The 22,673-nt window shown below is 37.5% G+C and overlaps 1 protein-coding gene across 1 annotated transcript in view; it reads left to right on the top strand.

Annotated features, from left to right (window-relative positions):
- Positions 1-22,673, top strand: part of MNS1 (meiosis specific nuclear structural 1) — a 35,419-nt gene that overhangs the window by 12,425 nt on the left and 321 nt on the right. The window contains exons 4-9 of the mRNA XM_037053953.1: positions 11,643-11,745; positions 15,143-15,372; positions 15,960-16,176; positions 16,505-16,612; positions 19,320-19,577; positions 20,702-20,827. Of these exons, the coding sequence (XP_036909848.1) occupies positions 11,643-11,745; positions 15,143-15,372; positions 15,960-16,176; positions 16,505-16,612; positions 19,320-19,577; positions 20,702-20,827 (1,042 nt within the window). The remainder of the gene's footprint in view (positions 1-11,642; positions 11,746-15,142; positions 15,373-15,959; positions 16,177-16,504; positions 16,613-19,319; positions 19,578-20,701; positions 20,828-22,673) is intronic.

Here is a 22,673-nt window from a genome sequence, read left to right as displayed (position 1 = left end):
CTCTCTCCCTTTCTCTCCTCTTCCCTCTCTACAATCAATAAACATTTTTTAAAAATCATGGGTTTGGCAAATAACCCATGTGTATTTTTGTATGTCCACAGCTTTTAAATTCTATACAGGATTATTCCTTAAAAATGATTTAGAATTACTGCGAATGTTTAGAATGTCTTTGTGTTGTTCTAGTCTCAGACTAACCTTTTGGACCTTAACTCTCCGATCATTGTGAGCTATCACTCATGGTTTTATATTATCAGACATATCTGTGTCTAATTCACTAATACAAGATTTAAATAGAAGAGCTTTCCACTTCTAGCATTTGTAGACTAGGTGATGCAGATAAATTCTCTCTCTGAGAAGAAAGTATCTGGAGAAAGTGTAAAAGAACTAGGAGAGGAAAGGAACCAGAATGGTGAGCCTGGAGCTTGTCATCTGCTGATTCCCCCAAACAGTGAGTTAGGTGAAGCAGAGCTTGGCCAATAAGCAGATACCCAGGTGTTTGACATCATTTTACGAATTGTATGCTTCAGATTTGTACACTGTGGTGTCTGCTTTACTTCGGTAATACAGAATTTAATTAGATTTTATTAGATTGAAACGGATAAAGAGATAAAGTGTTAGCAGGTTAGTGGAAAACATCCAGGATAAAACAGACAAAAGGATAGAAAAATACACTGGAGAACGTAAAAGAAATAGGATGGAAAGTCCTAACAGATACATACTTTTAGTCCTGGTGTGAGACATGAAAGAGGATGGTGCAGAGCAATATTTGAAGAGGTTCTGGCCAAGAATTTCCAAAAATTATGAAAGACATAAAGCCACAGGTTAAAATACAATAAATTAAAAACTACATCTATACTCATAGTCAAACTTCTGAAATCCAACAGTAGAGAAAATCATAAACTAGGAAAAGTAGCCACACAAAAAAAGACTATTACCTTTAAAGGAATAACACTAAAAACTATGACTGCATTTTCAGAACCAAGAGTGGAAACTAGAAGACAGATTTAAAGGACTGAAAGAAAATAATAGCCCATCTAAAATTCTATACCTTGTGAAAATTTTCTTCAAATTGAAAACTAATTCAGTTATGCATTCTTTCAAATAGCATATTCTGTGTCTCAGCAATGCAGAACTGCTAAGGATATTTTATATTGTGCATAAGCCATGGTAAATTTTTGATTAACATGCAAAAATGGACTGATATCCTGATGAGTGTGTTCACCAAATTGGCAAGTCTAAGGAAATGTTTGCTGTGGTACTCAAAGTCACCTATATTAAGATTAGGCTGATTACATTTAAAATAATTTTCAAAATTCAGGATAGCCCTGGCTGGTGTAGCTCAGTGGATTGAGCACTGGCCTGTAAACCAGTATTGTGGGTTCAATTCCCAGTCAGGGCACATGCCTGGGCTGTGGGCCAGGTGCCCAGTAGGGGGCACGTGAGAGTCAACCAAACATTGATGTTTCTCTTTCTCCCTCCCTTTCTCTAAAAATAAATAAATAAAATCTTACCCCAAAAAATGAAAGGAAAACTTAGGGTAAATTTTTTAAATCATTGAAATTTATTTTTTAAATAATTACATCCATAAGTCATGAGACTTTTGTTATTTGATTTTTGAACACGTGATTTTTTTAATCTAAGGAAATATTTAAAATAATTTAATCATATCACTGCTTTTAACTGGAGTTGGGAAACTCACTGCCCATTTTTAGAAATCTTATGTTAAGTGTAGTACAAATTAATGAATAATTATAATTAATAGCACAATTAATTATTATTTACTTATTTATAATTATCAAAATTTATTCGTTAATAATTACCATTATTAATGGTAATAATTAATAATTGTTAATGGTATTAATTGCTGTATAATAATTACCATTTATAATTAAATTATAATTGCTTATACAATTTATAATTATTGCATTATTAGCACCCACATGTTTAGTACATAGTAAATGTATTTATGAACATGCAAAAACAATACTTCATATATAATTTGTATTTAACTTCAGCAAAAACAAGCTCAAAGAAGAGACAGAGATAGTCTTTCCTTGTTAAATATATAACCTGTTCGTTGCTGATGCCAGTACAATTGTATTCCAGACACATAATCAAGATATTAATTGTTGATGGAAATGCAAACTGGTGTAGCCACTAGCATGGAAATTTCCTCAGAAAACTAAAAATGGAACTGGCTTTTGACCCAGCAGTTACGCTGCTGAGATTATGTCCTAAGAAGAGTGAAACACCAATCCATAAGAGCCTATGCACCCCAATGTTCATAGCAGCACAATTTACAATAGCAAAGTGTTGGAAGCAACCTAGATGCCCATCAGTAAATGAATGGCTCAAAAAGCTATGGTACATTTACACAATGGAATTCTATGCAGCAGAAAGAAAGAAGGAGCTCCTACCCTTTGCAACAGCATGGATGGAACTGGAGAGCATTATGCTAAGTGAAAATAAGCCAGGCAGTGAGGGACAAATACCATATGATTTCTGCTTTAACTGGAAAACAATAAAACAAACAAGCAAAATAAAACCAGAGACATTGAAATTAAGAACAATATGACAGTAACCAGAGGGGACGTGGGAGGGGATAATGGGGGGGAGGGGGAAGGGTTTTCAGGAAAAACTATAAAGGACACATGGACAAAAACAATGGGGTTGGGATTGGGAGGGAGGTGGGGATGGCTGGGGTGGGGGGTGTAGTGGGGGGTAAATGCAGACAACTACTTGAACAACAATAAAATAATTTTAAAGAATAAAATGCAAGTTTTCTAAGACCAAAAAGTTTTAATTATGAATATTAAGTATGCGATATATATAAAAACAACATTTTCAGGTATTTCCTTCAGGTAGAGGAATCAAAATGATCCCAACATTAATTTCAGAGCTTCAGTATGGTAAACAAATAGTAAATCTAGGTAATTTGAATGTGTAAATAATTTATTGTATCTTTTGGGGTTTAATATATGTAAAGATTTAAAATATAAATTATAACAAAAGTGAGATAGGAAGTAAATACTGTACGTGGAGTTAAAGTTGTCAAGAATTTTTTTTCTAAATTTTACCTTTTAAAAAAAGGATTGGGGAGCTGGAAGGCTGGAATAAAATTTGAAGGAATTAAGCAACAAAAGAAAAACTCAGACAAAACTATAAAAATTTTTAAAAATTACAGTTGACATACACTATTGTATTAGTTTCAGGTGTATAGCATAGTGATTAGACATTCATGTATCTTAGGAAGTGATCATCCTGATAAGTCTAGTACCCATCTGTCACCATACATGTTATCACAATATTATTGATTATATTCTCTACGCTGTACTTTATATCCCCGTGAATGTCTATGACTAGCAATTTGTATTTCTTAAGCCCTTCACCTTTTTCGACCATCTCTCCAGTGCCCCTCCCATCTGGCAACTATCAGTCTGTTCTCTGCATCTGAGTTTGTTTCTGTTTTGTTTGTTCATTTATAAATTTTGTTTTGTAGATTCCACACATAAGTGAAATCATGGTACTAGTCTTTCTCTGTCTGGCTTACTTTTGTGGCTGAGTGATACATCATTGTATATATGTACCACATGTTCTCTCTCCATTTGTCTATCAATGGGCTCATGGGTTGCTTTCATACCTTAACTGTTGTAGATAATGCTGAAATGAACACAGGAGTGCATATATCTTTTCAAACTAGTATTTTGGATCTCTTTGGATAAATTCCCAAGGTAGAATTGCTAGATCATATGGTAGTTCTGTGTTTAACTTTTTGAGGAACCTCCGTGCTGCTTTCCACAGTGGCTGCACCAATTTAGAATCCTGCCAGTGGCACACAGGGTTCCCCTTTCTGCATATCCTTGCCAACAGTTGTTTGTTGATTTATTGATGAGAGTCATTCTGACAGGTGTGTGGTGATTTCACTGTAGTTTTAATTTGCATTTCCCTAATGATTAGTGATGTTGAGCATCTTTTTATATGTCTGTTGCCCATCCATATGTCTTCTTTGGAGAAATGTCAATTCAGGTTCTGTGCCCATTTTTTAATCAGATTGTGAGTTTTTTTAATATTAAGTTGTATGAGTTCCTTAAATATTTTGGATTTTAACTGCTAATTGGATGTATCATTGGTGAATATAATCTCCCATTCAGTAAATTGTCTTTTTATTTTGTTGATGGCTCTCTTTGCTGTGTAAAAACTTAGGTAATGTCTCGTTTGTTTTTCTTTTGTTTCCTTTACCCAAGGAGACAGATCCAAAAGAATATTGCTATATTGCTGAGAGTGATATTAAAAACTTTACTGCCTGTATTTTCTTCTAAGAATTTTATGGGTTTGGGTCTTACATTTAAGTCTTTAAGCCGTTTCTAGTTTATTCTTCTCTATGGTGTAAGAAAGTAATCCAGTTTCATTTTTTTTCACATATATCTTTCCAGTTTTCAGCACTATTTATTGAAGAGACTCTCTTTAGCCCATTGAATATTCTTGCCTCCTGGTCATAAATTAGTTCACTACATAGGCATGGGTTTATTTTCAGGGCTCTCTATTCTGTTCCACTGATTTATGGATCTATTTTTAAGCCAGTACCATGCTATTTTGATTACTATAACCTTGTAGTATAGTTTGATTTTGACTAGCTTAATACCTCCAGCATTGTTCTTCTTTCTCGGTATTGCTTAAGCTGTTCAGTGTTTTTTTTGCAGTTTTATATAAATTTCAGAATTAGTTTATTCTAGTTCTGTGGAAAATGCCATTGGTATTTTGATAGAGATGGCACTGAATCTGTAGATTGCTTTGGGTAGTATTGATATGTTAATGATATTAATTCTTCCTGTCTGTGAGTACAGTATATCTTTCCATTTATTTATGTCTTGCTCAATTTCTTTCTTTGGTGTCTTATAGTTTCCTAAGTGCAGATATTTTACCTCCTTTTGTAAATTTATTCCTAGGTATTTTTTCTTTTTTTATACAATTGAAATGGGATTATTTTCTAAATTTTTCATTATAATTGTTACTGGTATGTAAAAGTGCAACCAATTTCTCAATATTAATTTTGTATCCTGCTACTTTACTGAATTTATTAGTTCTAATAGTTGTTCTTTTTTTGGTGGAATCTTCAGAATCTCCATTCTCTGTAGGATCATGTTATCTGCAAATAATGATAGTTTTACTTCTTCCTTTCCAATTTAGGTGCCTTTTATTTCACTTCTTGTCTGATTACTGTGACTGAGACATCGAAAACTATGTTAAATAACAATGGTGAAAGTGGATATCCTTGTCTCTGATCTTAAAGAAAAAGATTTAACTTTTCACTGTTGAGTATGATGTTGGCTCTGGGTTTAATATACATGGCCTCTATTGTGTTGAGGTATGTTTGCTCTATCTCCACTTTACTGAGTTTATTTATTTTTATCATAATGCATATTGGATTTTGTCAAGTGCTTTTTGTCCATCTGTTGTTATATGATTTTTATCTTCATTTTGTTTATGTAATGCATCAGGGTAATTGATTTGCAGATATTGAACCAACCTTGCATTGCAGGGATAAATCTCACTTGATCATTGTGTATGACCTTTTAAATGTATTGAAGAATTCTGTTTGCATTCATTTTGTTGAGGTTTTTTGCATCTGTGTTCATCAGGGATACTGGCCTATAATTTTCTCTTTTGGTACTGCCTTTGGTTTTGAATCAGGGCAATTCTGGCCTTATAAAATGAGTTTTGGGGGCCTACTCTCCTTTTAAATTTTTGGAATAGTTTCGGAAAGGATAGATGTTAGATCTTCTTTGAATGTTTGGTAAAATTCACCTGTGAAACTATCTAATATAGGACTTCTGTTTGTAGGGAGTTTTTTCATTACTGATTTGATTTCATTTGTAGTTGTCTATTCAGATTTTCTATTTCTTCCTGATTCAGTCTTGAAAGATTGCATGTTTCTAGGAATTTATCCATTTCTTCCAGGTTGTCCAAGTTTGTTGGCATATAATTGTTCATAGTATTTTCTTATAATCATTTGTATTTCTGTGGTGTCAGTTGTCACCACAAATGAAAACTCTTTCATTTTTTACTTTATTTATTTGAGCCCCATTTTTTCTTGATGAGTCTGACTAAAGGTTTATCAATTTCATATATCCTTTCAAAGAACCAGCTCTTCATTTCATTGATCTTTCTATTTTTTAGGCTCTATTTTGTTTATTTCCACTTTCATCTTTATTATTCCCTCCTTCTACTCACTTTAGGCTTTGTTTGCTGTTCTTTTTTAGTTCCTTTAGGTGTCAGATTAGATTGTTTATTTGATAATTTTCTTGTTTCTTGACACAGGACTGTATTGCTATGAATTTCCCTATTAAATTGCTTTGGCATATAGCCAATGTCCCTAAGTTTGGGACATTTTGTTTTTATTTTTATTTGCCTTAAGGTAAGTTTTGACTTCTTCCTTGATTTTCTTGTTAACCCACTCTTTAGTTAGTAGCATGTTATTTAGCCTCCATCTTTGTGTTTTTTAGGGTTTTTTTCTTGTAATTGATTTCTGGTTTCATACCATTGTGATTGGAAATTCTTGATATCATTTCAGTATTCTTAAATTTATTGGAATTTGTTTTGTGGCCCTGCCTCCAGTAAGGTCAAGTTCAGCCATCACTTTTGACCAGCTTGGGGCAACCTAGTAGGAGCTACAAAGTAATCTCTGATTGGTTGCTTCTTGTTCCATGCTTGAGATTCTTGGGAAAGGCTATATTGTAAACTGAGCCTGACTGCCACTGGTACAGCTAGAACCCTATGGTGGACACCAGGATGTGACCTGAGGTCAATGCCATTCATGCCAGGCTTGAAGGCCACCTGATGGGTCTTATAATGCAAGTTGAGACTGGTCATTGCTTGGGCCTGGCTTGGTCCTGATGAGCAAGAGGTTGAGGGTATGCTGAGGGCAGCTGCTGTTTTTAGGAGGTTCATGGAACTTTGAGAGATTTACAAAAGTCTGCAGCATGAGCAGAGGCAGGATGCTTGTGTGGAAAAGACAGTGGAAGAGGTTCAGGTTGGTCATTTGAGTTGGATGAGGCCAACTGGATAAATGGAGAGCTCAGATGGCTGGGTGGGAGGAGTGCTCAACTAAGAAACAATGGCACCTTGCCCTGGCTGGGTGGCCCAGTTGTTTGGAGCATCATCCCATAAACCAAAAGGTTGCAGGTTTGATTCCTAGTCAGGGCACATACCTAGCTTCAAGGCTCAATCCCCAATTGGGGCACATATGGGAGTCATCTGATCGATATTTCTTTCTTACCTGGCTGTTTCTCTTCCCCCTCCTTTGCTCGCTCTCTCTCTCTAAAATCAATAAATATGTCCTTGGGTGTGGATTTGAAAAAAATGGCATTTGCCAGTGCTTTTGTCCCTGGAGAGAGCTGCCCTGACCCATTCCCCTCCAACTTTACCCTGAAGTTAGTCAATTCAGTTCCTCCCTGTATGTCTCTAGTGCTTTTTGAGTTGCTGCACCAGCACTGGAGTCCTGAGCTAGAGTCCATGCGTTGGCTCCTCAAGCAGAACATCTTGGTCTCCAGCAGCCCTCTGTCTCATTTGGATGCAATCCCCACTCCTTTTCATAGCCAGATGTCCTGGGGACTCCTCTTCTGGGCACTAGTGTCCCAGACTGGGACCCCTTGCTCCTCATGAGGAACCTCTGTAGCCACGATATCCCTCCCAATTCTTAATCACCACACTGTGTGTGGGACCTGCTGTTTCTGTGTCTCCACCCTTCCTGTCAGTGGCTTGATGTGACTTCTTCTTTATATCCTTAGTTATAGAAATTCTGTGCAGTTAGTCATCTGGTGGTCCTCAATTGTGGTTCTATAATTTAGCTGTAATTTTGAAATGGTCATGGGGGGAGGTGAGCACAGTGTTTATCTACTCTGCCATCTTGATCAGAAGTCTCCTACCTAGACAATCTGTAAGAAGACAAAACTGGAGACTTCTCCTCCAGGATCTGAGTACCTGTTTTAAAGCTACAATAATTAAAACTGTGGTTTTAGCACAGGTAAAGAAGTGGATCAATGGAGTAGAATAGAGCAGCTCTCTCAACCAGAAAATTTAGGCCATAACAGCATAAGGTCTCCATTATAGTCATACCTTGGACTCATCAGCTTCAGAACTCACTAAACCCTGTACCCACTGCATTTTGATGAGAAAAAAATGCTGCAGCACTCGGTGCTTGCTTCAGACTCATCACACTCACTAGAACTTGTATGAATCACAACGCTGCCTCCCGAGAGAATATGCTTCATCACCCGTTGCTTGCTCAATGCTCGTTGATTTCAGTACTCATCATGAGTTCTGGAACAAATTAATGATGAGTACTGAGGTACTACTATATATGTAATGAATTAACTCACCTCCTAAGGATCTAAAATAATATCGGCTATATACTCTCTCTAAATTAAAAATACAAATCACTTAATTTTCTGTGAGGCAGTTGAAGAAGGATGGGATAGAAAATCCAAAAACAGATCTATGCATTGATGATGCACCCTCACTTTATGATGAAACTGACATTGCAGAGCATTAGATGAAATAGACATTTTAATAAACTGGTACTGCATCAATTACATATCCACATGGAAGAAAATGCACTTGTTTCTCCCTTATGCCACACAAAAGTTAATTCCTGAAAAATTGTAGTCTAAAAGTGAATGGTGAAACAAAACTCTGAGAGACCAATATAATATCTTTATGGGGCTGGCAGTATCTCCTAAAATATGACATAAAAGTCATTGACAATGAAGAAAAATATTGGTGAATTAGGATACATCTCTCCATCTAAAGAAACAACTATGAGAGTAACCACAGACTGGAAAGAGATATTTGCAATGTATGTAATCAACAAGAGACTTGTATTCATAATATATAAAGAACTTTTATACAGCAGTAAGAAACAGATAATCCAGTATTAAAGTGGACAAAAAATATTGAACAAGAATTTCACAGAAATATATAAATTACTCACAACATATGAAAAGGTCTCAGTTCCATTAGTAATAGGGAAACATAACTTAAAACCCCAATGATATATTAAGTACCCACTAGAGTGGTTAAATAGTGCTATGGTACTGTTAATGAGAGTGTGATACTGTACAAGTCATTGGGAAAGCAGCATCTACTAAGTTTGAACATAGTCTACCCTCTGACTGAGAAATTTCACTCCTAGGTATACAAGCTCTGTCTGGAAAAAGTCCAACCATTGTTAATATAACAAGAACAGTTTCCATGACATTGATGTATACCGGCAGCCAAGGAGAATGGACTGGACTGTGCATATGTGAATAATGACAACTTCACTGTACACTAGTCAGTGGGGGTGGTAGACACTGTTGAGTGAGTATGCGTATTGTGTGGCCATCACATTCAAAATGACTGAGCAAGTAGAGTGATGAATCTGCATCAAATTTTGCGTTAAGCTTGACCATTCCTCCATAGAAACTATTCAGATGATTCAGAAGGCCAGGGCTATGGGAAACTGGTAATTGGCAGCTTCATCATGAAAACACACCTGCTCATGCATCACACCTTGTGCAGAATTTTTTGGCAAAACATTAAATCACCCAGGTGACTCAGCCTCACTGCAGCCCAGATTTGGCACCCTGCGACTTCTGGCTTTTCCCAAAACTAAAATCACCCTTGAAAGGGAAGAGATTTCAGACCATTGATGAGATTCAGGAAAATCTAACAAGGCAGCTGACAGTGATTGGGAGAACTGTGTGAGGTCCCAAGGTGCCTACTGTGAAGGAGACTGAGGTACCATTGCCCTGATGTGCCTTGGTGGGTCCTCCTTGGGTCCACCTTCTTTGGGACTCTCTGAGCTTCCTGGACTTCCTGGAAGTCTATTTCCTTTGCTAGATTTGGGAAGTTCTCCTTTACTATTTGGTCAAATAAGTTTTCCACTTGTTGCTGTTCCTCTACTCTTTCTGGTACCCCTATAATTCGGATGTTGGAACATTTAAAGATATCCTGGAGGTTCCTAAAAGCCTCTCCTCATTTTTTTGAATTCTTGTTTCTTCATTCTGTTCTGGTTGAATGTTTATTTCATCCTTCTGCTCCAAACCGTAGATTTGAGTCCCTGTTTCCTTCCCTTTACTCTTGGTTCCCTGTATGTTTTCCTTTATTTCACTTAGCATAGCCTTCATTTTTTCCTCTAATTTGCAACTAAATTCAACCAATTCTGTGAGCATCCTGATCGCCAGTGTTTTGAACCAAGCATCTTATAGGTTGGCTATCTCTTGGTCGCTTAGTTGTATTTTTTCTGGAGGTTTGATCTGTTCTTTCATTTGGGCCATTTCTTTTTTGTCTGGGCACACCTGTTATTTAGTGAGGGGCGGAGCCTTAGGTGTTCACCCAGGTGGGTCAACGTATGTCACTGTGTTGTGATGCTGTGTGTGCGGGAGGGGTCTGAGAGGGAACAATTGCACTTGCTCCACTCTCTGCTGGATTTCAGTCCCTTCCATCCCTTCCCCCAAGCAAACTGGGCCCTTCTGGTGCTGATTCCCAGGTGGGAGGGCTTGTGCACATACTAGGACTCTGTGGCTCTCTCCAACGGGCTCTCCTGTGAGGCTGGGAGTCTCTCCCAGCACCTCACCCCCCGCAGGTGATTTCTGTTGGTGTTTTGAGGCTTTATTATTTCCCCCATACTGGAGCCCTGGGTTGCGCTGTCTGTCTTGCTCCCCAGTTTCACCTGGTTTATCTGTGCACAAATGTGGGGCCACCTGGTTTGTCAGCTGCCTTGCGGCACTGCACCCTTCCACAATCCTGGAGCCTCACTGGGTGCACCAGCTGCTGCCTTGCACACCCTGGGTCCACCAGCCACCACTTTATTTGCTTCAACCCCTCTCCGCCCACCGCCTGACTCTGCCCCTCCTACTAATCTGGATGAATGTGTCTACTTTAACTTGTTGGTTGTCAGACTTCCATATAGTTCAATTTTCTGTCGGTACTGATTGTTTTTCTGATTCTAAATTTTCGTGGTCCTTATTTTGATTGTTCGAGGAGGCACAGAGTGTGTACCTATGCCTCCATCTTGGACAGAAGTCCCAACTCTCATTTTTTAGCAGATAAGAAAACAAGCCCAGAGAGATGAAGCAAACTTTCTCCTGGTCATACCTCATCATCTTCATTATCAAAAAATAATCACCAGTTATAGGGTGTTTACTGTGTAACAGGTCCTTTTCTAAGCTCTTTACACACATCAAGTCATTTAATTCCCACAACCATCCCTTTTACATATAGCAAAACCAAGGAACAAAATGTAAGTCACTTGCTTAGGTTTAAACCCCCTTACTATATAGTGCTTTTAGTTTGATAATATTAGTAGCTGGACAGAAATTTTAACCAATGTTGACAAAGCACTTTGTCTGAGCCAGGCACTGGCAAAAATATTTTTAGTAATGATTATTGAAAGTAAAAGAGTTGTTTTGTTGAGAAAATTACAGTGTCCCATTTTACATTATGATGTTACTTTGGATGAAGGGGAAAAGGGGGTACTTTTTCAAAATATTTAAATAATGTAAATTTGTTTTACACATTTAGGAAAAATTCTTTTAATTTCAGATATAGATTATTTTTATAGTAATGGTCCTCAAATTTAAATGTCTTTTTTTTTAAAACAGTATCGAGCTCAGAGAACTGGAGAAGAAGTTAAAAGCAGCCTACATGAATAAAGAAAGGGCAGCTCAGATTGCTGAAAAGGATGCCATTAAATATGAACAAATGGTAATCATGTTTCTGCTCATTGTGCTTTCTGTATTTTTAGGTTCATTTAAAAAACCAAAAATAGACCAATTTTTAAAAAATTGTTACATACTATAAGGAATTTACGGTGCTAGATTTCTCAAATACTTCATGCTTTTCAGATCCTTAAAGTATAGGGAATCATGGGTTATTTAATATCAAGCCTTGTTTGATATAATATTAGAGTCTTTCAGAGACACAAAGGACTAGGCTGCCGTTTGGAACAAATGGCTTTATTCAGTAACTCCCAGCGTTCTTTTGGTCTCTAACCAAGTATTCCTTGACAAACCAACACAGTAAAGTTGTTAGCATGATTAATATATTAAATGTTATTAGTTTTTCATTTTTAAATGTCCTAAAAAATAAACTATTTTATAATTTTATGCAAACTTTCCTGTTTTATAAATAGCATTTTCTATTCCCCTCTATTTATCCCTTTTTCTAACTCCTGACGAACTGCCAAGTTCAGGGCAGGAGTTACTCTTGGGCAGAGGAGTTTCAGGCACACTCACCGATATAAAACAGGCTTTGCTGAGTTAATGCTTAAAAGCAGGTGCATGTCCTAACGTGCACACTCATTGTCACAACGATAGGCTAGACACAGATGAAAAGGTCTGACTCAGTGTGACACAGCCTTACATTCCCCTTCCCTTGTTGCTCTATTATGTCGAACAGAGAGGTGGCAGAGTCCCCTCTCTCCTGGATCCCTTTCACAAGACACTACACAGCTGTCGAAGAGGAGCAGGCAGAGGTAAATGCTCTGGCGTCTAATCTTGGACCATATAGATTTTCGATTGAAGGGGAAAAAGAAAGTTGCAAAAAAATCAAGTTGGAGAATAATGCATATCACAGACCATTTTTATTTTAAAAACCTGTACATATATGTATGTGGATATCAACATATGTATATATAGTCACACATACTGTACCTTGCCATGTCTAATGTGCACTTTTTGCCCAGATTTTTGAGGGAAAAATAAGGACGCACATTATACATGGGTATAATGATTACATACCATGGGTATAATAATGGGTATAATAGACCTGGCTGGTGTGGCTCATTGGATTGAGTGCAGGCCCATGGACTGAATGGTTGCTGGTTCAGTTCCTGGTCAGGGCACATGCCTGGCTTGTGGGCTGGGTCCCCAATTGGGGGCGTGTGAGAGGCAGACAGTTAATAATGGGTATAATAACCAGTGTATAGTGCGCACCAAAAAACTTGGGTGCGCATTATACATGGCAAAATTTTGTGTGCGTTGTATATAGTGATACACACATGCACTCATACACACAGAGGCGATATCAAAATAGTCAACTGGTGCAGCACAATGTAGGTATCAAATAAGAATAGATGCTGCCCATGGTGATATGCGTGCCTGGGCATGTGCACGTGTGCTCATGGAGAAACACCTGGGGGTCATGTAGCATGCTGTTGGCACCGATGCGCAGGAGAGGGGGATTTCATTTCCTAAGCCATAGAGTTGCGTTCTACCTTTTGAAAAATAAAGTAGAATATAAACAATATACTGTTTGACCAGTAGTTTACAGCTTTAATTACCTTGATAATTGAGGTTATTCGAGGCAATTGTAGGCATCTTGTCTGATTCATGAGACAATTGCTATTTTCTTAATAAAACTGATCCACCAAATTTAAAGTCAGATACTCCTGGGACTTGACCAGGAGTCAGAATATCTAGGTGCTAGTTTTGGTTCAGTCTTTCTAAGGTTTACTTTTCGTAACTGCAAAAGGAGAACACTGCCTTCATGTAAGTGTGGTCAAATGTAATATTTTTATCATTTCATATTTTTTCTAAAGAACCTAGTACAACATGTGCTAAGAAAACAGAAGCCAAGAAAGAGGTTTAAGTAGTATGAACAGGCAACATTAAAGGCATCAGTTGGACCAGGAATGGCGTTCAGCAGCTTTCATATTTTGATCTCTCTCCTTTTACGTTGGATGCTGCCGACCATTCTGGCATCAGAACCTTTGGGCTGTGATCACGATAGTAAAGGGCAATTTTTTAAATTGCCCCGATATATATTTAATTTAAATTTTATTTTGTTAAATGATTTGAAAATGCTCAAAACAAATAAGGGGTTGAACCTATTCAAGAAGCAGTACTATCTCTAACTCAGAAGTAATGGTCTTGAATGAGCGAAGTAAAAGCTGCAGAAAACAGACGCAGTGACCTACGTAACCCTTGTAAGTTAGAATGATTACAAAGGGCCTTTAATAAATGAGAAAGGGGGAGACTTAAAAGGCCAGTGTCAGGAAAGAAAGTTTAGGCTGGGAGTAACTGAAGACTTACTCAGAGCTATAAGTAGCAGACCTGTATGAAAAAGACAGTACAGGCAGACAGATATACCTCATTTCATTACACTTCGCTTCCTCGTGCTCCATAGATACTGTGTTTCTTACAGATTGGAGGCAAGACCGCCCACCAGCAAAAACAGTCACAACTAGCTTTATGGCAATACTCACTTTGTTGTGGTGCCAGAACTAAACCCGCAGTGTCTCCTAGGGGTGCCTGCACCATCCTTACTCTAAATAGTGGTTGATACATGTCAACGTAAGAAACGTCCAAACCTGTAGAGAATTTTTTTAAGAGTTTATTTGAGACAAACTGATTATGCTGAGGAGCAAGAACTCAAATGCTCCAGAAAATAATTTTTGCAGCTTCTTTTATGCATTTGAAATTAAGGAGTGACTGTAAGGAAGAGTGCATGGAGGTGGGAGAAAGCAAAGTAGGGAGTGGATTACAGGGTAGTTAACGAGATTATGTGCCCTGTTGAGAGCATGGAGTGCTGTATTTCAAAGGTAGGTTAACCTAGAGGCACAGTAACAGTGTAGAGGCTTACTTAAGGCAAAGATAAACCTTCTACTGAAAAGCTGTAGGCCTGGGGCATGACTACCTACTATGACCTGCCCAGTTAGGAATCTGTAGTCAGGTCATCCTGTGAAATTACTCTCCATAAAACTCCTTTTTTTAAATCCACATACATAATAAAGTTAAATTGTGAAAATTGCCACTATTAAATACAAGACAAAATAGAAAGATGACTAATGCTTTGGCAGTTAACATAGTAAAGTTATTAATAGAGTACTTCTCATCTGACTACTTTTCAAATGCTGAGTTACTAACTACCCTTGTTATGTATTGCCCTGAGAGAGCAACCTGAAGGAACAGGAAGGCCTCTTTACAGTTTGGCCCATCATTCAAACCCTTCAGGTGACAGTGACTTACCTTAGCTTTTACCTTACACAGATGAAAATATTTTATGTGACAGGCTTTAAGATATTCATTACATCTCGTTAAAATATCCTATCACATTCTGCTCAGACTTGAAAATGCAAAGATGAATTTTGTTTTAATAACAGAAACGTGATGCTGAAATAGCCCAAACCATGAAGGAAGAACATGAGAGAATAATGAGGGAAGAGAGTGCTGCAGAAGACAGACGAAATAAAGTAAAAACACAGTACTGTCTTGACTTAGAGAAACAACTTGAAGAACAAGAGAAAAAAAAGCAGGAAGCTTATGAGCAGTTATTGAAAGAGAAACTCATGATTGATGAAATTGTCAGGAAAATCTATGAAGAAGATCAATTGTAAGTTAATCCCAACTTTGTTAATGCCTAAACCTTTACGTTAATCTCAGGCTTGTTTTGAAGAGGCAAAGCACCTACAGACTCCTGACACACAGGAAGTCCGCAGTGGTGTGAGCACATAAACTGAGACCAGCTTGTATATGTCTTGTAGCATGATAGTTAATTATCTGGTAATTAAGAAATGCTCATTAAGTGACAATCACAAGTTTGTTTTTCTTAAATATGCTCCTGTGGTACGTCAGAGGCCTTGTTTTCTGATGAATTGCCTTGGTAGACTCTGAAGTGCAGAGTGCTAGGAGGCAGACCTTGAGAAGGTCTTTGTGAAGACCTTTGCTGCCGCCTTTGTGAAGTACGATGCATACAGCTTCACCAACAGGTTAGAGAAGAGGGTGGTGGTATCTTACTCAGAAAAAACTCCTCCCTCTAACATATCTAGTGGTGTTAATAGAAACTCAGAATGTTTTGTTGCATGAATGAATGAACAAACTATACATTTTTCAACATTATTGACTGAAGGAAATGACACACATTCTTCTCTATTTTATAATTTCTGTTACTATAAAACTGCACTTACTATTGCATTTTAGGGAAAGACAACAAGAGTTAGAAAAAAGGAATGCAACTCGAAGGTATATAGAAGAGTTTCAGAGAGAGCAGGCTCTCTGGAGAAAAAAGAAACGCGAGGAAATGGAAGAAGAAAACAGAAAAATCATAGAGTTTGCCAGCTTGCAGCAACAAAGAGAAGAAGATTGGATGGCGAAAGTTCAAGAAAATGAAGAAAAAAGGCTACAGCTTCAGAATATGGTATTAAAATAACCACTTCTTTAACATTGGAGAAATTCTGATTTTTTAAAAAAATATCTTATTTATTTTTAAAGAGAGGGGAAGGGAAGGAGAAAGAGTGGGAGAGAAACATTACTGTGGTTGCCTCTCATGTGCCCCCTACTGGAGACCTGGCCTGCAACCCAGGCCTCTGCCCTGACTGAGAATCAAACTGGGGACCCTTTGCTTCACAGGCCCATGCTCAATCCACTGAGCTGCACCAAGCCAGGGCAAAATTCTGATTTTTTAAATAGGGTTTGGTTCCTATAATGTCTGAGTGGTTTTTTTTTCCCTTAAAAAAATTTAATAGTTGACACAGAAATTGGAAGAAATGCTGCAGCAACGTGAAGATTTGGAACAAGTGCGACGAGAATTATACGAGGAAGAACAAGCTGAAATACATATGAAGAAACTAAAAGTAAGTTTTAGAAATTGAAAGGATGATTAACATAGAGAATAGTATCATTTTGAGATGAAAGTAGAAAGAGAGGTTTAAACCCAACAATATTGATAATTATTTTAAAGGGTATAAACACTACAATTAAAAGAGAAATTTTCAGGCTGGATAAAAAAGCCAGACTCAGGCAGCAGTTTACAAACTACTTAAGGAGCATGAGACATGGAAATAAGGAACAAACTGACAGTGAGTAGAGGGGAGGGAGGAGAGGGAAAAGGGGGGGAGGAGAGGAAAGTTCTAGTTGGGGAACATGTATAAAGGGCACATGGATATGGACGACAGGGTGCAGACTGACTGAGGGAACCAGGGGGTACAGGGTTGGCCGGGCCAGGGGAGTGCGATGGGGGGACTGGGACAACTGTAATAGCAATAAGAAAAAGTGTGATGCAACTATGTTGTCCAAGAAACACAATTTAAATAGGAAGACACATACTTTAAAAACAAAAGGATAGAGAAAGATATACCACGCAGACACTAATCAAAAGCCAAGTTTGGAGATCAAGATGATAATAAGGTAATTCATCTGGAGGATATAATAATTGTAAATGAACCTAAATAAAGCTTCAAAACACACAAAACAGAACTGGCAGAAACCAAAGGAGGGATAGAGAAATCCATAATTACAACGGAAGATTTCAGTACCCCTTCTCATTAATATAGTCATACCTCAATACTTGTTGACTTCAGAACTTGTCAAACCTTCTACTCGTAGCATTTTGATGAAAAAAAAAAAAAAACACTCATCACTCATAGCTTGCTCGGTGCTCATCAGGAGTTCTGGAACGAATTAATGACAAGTACCGAGGTGCCACTGTTATGTAGAAAACGTCAGAAAACCTCAGGGATGTAGTGTTGAAAAAGTATCAACAAACTTGACCTCAAGTCAAGATGATATGCTGATTTTCTAATTGGGTTGTTTGTTCATTTACTGTACAATTTTGAGAGTTCTTCATGTATTCTAGATACTAGTCCTTGTGAGGTGTACAGTTTACAGATATTTTCTCCTTGTCTATAACTTTTAATCCTCCTAACAGGATCTTTCTCTGAAAAAATGTTTTTGATTTCTTTGAAATCCAGTTTATCAGTTTGTTTTTATGGATCATACTTTTGGTATTAATTCTAGGAAGTCTTTGCCTAGATCCCGAATAATTATTTCCCTAAAAGTAGTTGACTTTTGCATTTATAAGTCTGTGACCCATTTTCAGTTAATATTTCATATATCGTGTGAGACAGGTCAAGGTCCAGGTTTTGCTCTTGTATGTCCAGTTGCAGCCTTACAATAGCCAAGATGTGGAAATGACACTTATCCAAGTGTCCATCAGTGGATAAGTGGATAAATAGTACACCCAAAGAAAAACAAGATTTCCCTCCTGTAATTTATTTTTAGTGAGGGGATAAGGCATATATGTATGAAATAAAATTAGATGGGAAAATTAAATGGTGTAAGAGGCCCAAAAGAGAGAGGAGTGTGAATTAGAGTGTGGTTAGAAAAGAGTTTATGGAGGAGGAGGGCTGGGGAGGGGATTAGAGAGGGATGAGAGAAGAAAGAGGTTGAAGACACAATGTAACTGTCAAAGTGGCTACAGCTGATAACTGCAGATTGGCTCAAACCCATCCCACTGCTTTTTAAAAACATTTGTGCTACTTTATTATAAACACCATAAAGTTAAAACCACACTTCTCTTCTTTCAGTTAGAATTCTTCATGTGACCTAGGTTATCTCCAGCAGTTATCTCTTCTCCTGTCAGGGTTTGAAGATGCCAGGGAGCAAAATGGGAGAGCGGCCGCTCTAGGAAGACCAGGTCACTGGAGTAGCTTTGGTGGGGTTGTGGTCCAGGGATCTGAGTAGTGGGATGTCAGCTCATTTCCCTGGACCTCTGCTCGGAGTCATATATGCCAGCTGGTGGCCTGTAGTAAATCCCATATAGTTGCTATGATCTGAAAGTACGAACCCTAACCGTACAGCTGTTAAAATGGTATTTTGAATGCCTTGAGGATGCTGGACTACCTGGAGCTTGCGTAAGAATCGGGCAAAGTTGGTTAGAGGACTTAAAATTTACATCAGCCCCAACTGTACAGAGAGATGATAATGCGAAAACAGTAAAATATTATTAGTAGAATCCAGGTGTTAGGTATGTGAGTGATCACTATTAAATTCTTTATCCCTTTGGTTATGTTTGAAATTTCTCATAATAAAATGTTGGGAGAATTAAAATGTGTAGAAAATGACTTTAACTGTCCAAAGTAAATTTGAATTTCTCTGACAAATTTCTAATTGTCATTGCTAGATTATTGTTCTGAAAAATATTTGTCAATGATCTGAATAATAGTTTCATGCAAGATTCTAGAATGATTTATAGTTGAATGATTTATGAAATTACAAATTTCATAGAATAGATTTAATAAACTTAGGTAAGCAAAAAGAGTTTTTATATCAGCCCTTTTTAAAGTAGTTATGTGTTAATTTTGAATAGAGAAACAAAGTAGTAAAAGGCAATTCAAAAGTAACATGTCCTTTATTCAACTAGTTTACACTAGAGAACACTGCCCTAGTCTTTTAAGCTTAACGAAACTATCCCACCCTCAGTTTATAAATCTGCTTTAAAGACACAGTTACTGAATTACTTTCTATGTGTAAACTGTTTGTTGTTTTTTGGGTTTTTTTTAGGAAGAAGCAGAAGAGAAATTGAGAAAGCAAAAAGAGTTGAAGCAAAATTTTATAGAACAAATGGCCTTGAAGGAACTGGTGCAACAGGCTGCAAAGGAGGAAGAGGAGATGTTTAGAAAGGCTATGTTAGCTAAACTCGCCGAGGATGATCGCATAGAATTAATGAATGCTCAGAAGCAAAGAATGAAGCAACTGGAACACAAGAGGGCTGTGGAAAAACTTATTGAAGAGCGCCGCAAACAGTTCCTTGCAGACAAAGTAAGGAAAAGTGGTTTGGTTTGGTTTGGTTTTTGCCATTACCACTTAACAGCAACCAGTTCGTGCATTCATCCACTCAACAGTTAACTGAGAGCCTTTTATGTGCCAGGTGATGTTATATATTAATCATATATACATTTTTTTCTTTCTAGTTTCCATGACTTTGACAAGGAGTGGTTTGAAGAAATAGTGACCCCAGTACATAACTAATCTCAAAGAAAAGCCTTGCATTAATACTACTTTAAAATAATTCTTGGCAGGAACGCATTACTATTTCAGCAGTCTGCCTTGTAGCATCCCTCCCTGCACCACAGGATTTGTTGGATGCATTTCCTTAAGAGTTCTGTGAAGCCCTGGAAACTTTTTAAAGCTAGTCATCTCTTTGACTCACATGGCACAGAATTTTGGTGTGGTTGAGTATTCAGAACTTGTTCCTGAGAGATTTCTCTCTGTAGAATTCTTGCTGCTACTCTTGGGCTTCACACGGGCTTTTAAAAATTTAATATGTGGCAATATAGGGCCCAGCAGAAGTAACACCTGCTGGAGTGTGGTTGGTAGGGAACATGAATGTCTCGCATGAGATGGACAGCAATTTGAACATTCCACCTAAAATGTCATATGGTGTGCTTGAGTGTGATATTGTTATGTTACAGAATTACGTGCTTACGATCTGTAAAAAAGTTTGTAATAAAAAGAGGCGTTATTTGTGCCAGACCCTGTATTTCGTTAGCTGTCCGTTTGGTTGTACCCACTTTGTCTTCCACTGTAAGCTGCCATTAGCTCCTGCCATATGGTAAGCATCCAATAAATATTTGTTGAATTAATTAGGAAGTCACTTCTTTGAACATTTTTTTTCTTGGTAATGATATTATCCTGAATATATGTACCTGCAAAAGTAGGTTTACAGTTGTGAGCACATAAAGCAGAGTTTATTCTTGTCTTATTACTGTATTTTCCATGCAAACAACTGTAAACCAACTTTTGCCTCACCATGTACATCATCTAGAATCTTTTCAAGTTAGTATCAATAGAGTTCATCAATTTTATCTAATTCCCTGCAAGAATAATTTTGACAATTTTTAAGATTAATGGACTGGGTGACCATACTTTCTTTACATTTCCAGCAACGTGAACTGGAAGAATGGCAGCTGCAGCAAAGAAGACAGGGATGTGTTAATGCAATTATTGAAGAAGAAAGACTCAAACTTCTCAAAGAACATGCTACGAACTTACTGGGATATCTCCCTAAAGTAAGTGAGCTTTAACTCAGTGCCGTCCTCCTGACATCTACCAGTGGAGAAAAAAACCACAGGGTGGAATTACAGAGGTCCTGGGTTTTGTTCGCTTCTTGCTGTTACCAAGCAGCAGGGGGATTTGGGCCAGTCACTGTCTCCAAAATGAATGAGTCTTGGCACATTTTTAGAATTGTGAGCTAGATTTATTGACTTTAAGGTTTTGAGATTCTTTTCTCCCCTTTCAGTGTATGTGTCCTAAAACTAAACTACCACAAAGCAGTTGTAATACTTTGTACACCGAAGCTGCAGGTGCACAGGAAGTCTTGTCTGTAACCCCAGTAACAGACACAGGCTCAGACTGAGTGGGGGACAGATCTGCTCTGCAACAGGAGGTTCCGTTCTAGCTAGGTTCTAGGTAACCTCAGTTTTTCGTAACAGTTCATGTTTTAATGTGTTTTTTCCATTACCATTTATCGCCCCCACCCAGCAATCACCACACTTGTCTGTGTTCACGAATTCCTTTTCTTTTTTGCTCAGTCCCTTCACTCAATCCCAGAACTGTCAGCCTGCTCTCTGAGTTTGTCTCTACTGTGCTTGTTAGTTCAGTTTGTTTACTAGATTCTACATATGAGTGAGATCATATGGTATTTGTCTTTCTCTGACTGTCTTATTTCACTTAGCATAATGCTTTCCAGGTCCATCCATACTGTTGCAAAGGGTAAAATTTTCTTCTTTTTGACAGTCAAATAATATTCCATTGAGTATGCACCATACTCAATGCACCATAATTGTTTTATCAACAAAAATATTAGCAGACTGAATACAGCAAAAGGTCAAAAAGATCATATATTATGATCAAGTGGGTAACCTTGGTTTTTAAATGTATGTCTAGAAGATAGCAAATTTTCAAGTACAGCTAAGATACATTACACTGTGACTAAAATAAACTGAGTTTCATAGGCTACAAACATCTGGACTCATGTAAATAAAATTTCCATCCTTCAAATACAGAAATTGTGCTATTTGGTATTTTATTCAATTGGAAGAATAAAGTATGTATTTTATGTTTAGTGCAAAGTAAGGAAGGAGAGAAAGAAAAACATAAGCATTGCCTACCCCCAGGACTTTATAGTCTAACTGTTTAGAAAGAATTAATGAATACAAAACGATGTGTTAATGACAAAAGCCACATGGAATTGATAAACTCCATGAAACAGACTACAAATTCTGGGAGAGTCCTGGGTTTAGATATTGTTGTAGGGATATAATTGTGGAGATGGGGAGATAGCCTGAAATGACTTTTTATCCTTTAGGTCCTTATGGCCCCAAATGACCTAGATTATTCTTTAAGTAAATATTTAACTTCAATTTTGTTTTAAAGAGCCTCTTACTGTAAGGGAAAACAAAAACGAGTAAAGAATTTTAAAGGGCTTGCTTAAATGGCAAACCTGGATTCTTTCCTGCAAGTTTGAATGTTTGCTGATTAGCTGTAGAACTGAAGCAAGAGCCAGTCCCCGGCATGAATCTGGCCATGCTCAGACTCTGCACCCTGAGCCCTTGTATTCAGATTGTAGGGCTGTTTCAAGACAAGGGAAGCACACAGTGTAGATTAAATTCCTTCTCGTTGAGCCAATCCAAGCAATAGTACTTGCCACAGGAATCTTCTGCTTTACCACTGCAAGTTCCAACACTGGAGCTGATGAACCAGGAGGTCAGGTCAGTCTAAGAATATTCAGTACGTTTATCAGATAATGATATTTTTCATAAATCTGTTAAATAGAGTTCCTTATATCTTGGAAATAACTTTATAAATGCCATGCCTATATATATATATATTTACTAGTCATACAAACATTCATGG

This window comes from Sturnira hondurensis, unplaced genomic scaffold (genome assembly GCF_014824575.4).
Source record: "Sturnira hondurensis isolate 20B ecotype Veracruz unplaced genomic scaffold, ASM1482457v3 Scaffold0008196, whole genome shotgun sequence".
Lineage (NCBI taxonomy): Eukaryota > Metazoa > Chordata > Mammalia > Chiroptera > Phyllostomidae > Sturnira > Sturnira hondurensis.
The sequence above is the reverse complement of the archived record's forward strand: the minus strand, read 5'-3'. Positions and strand labels throughout refer to the sequence as shown.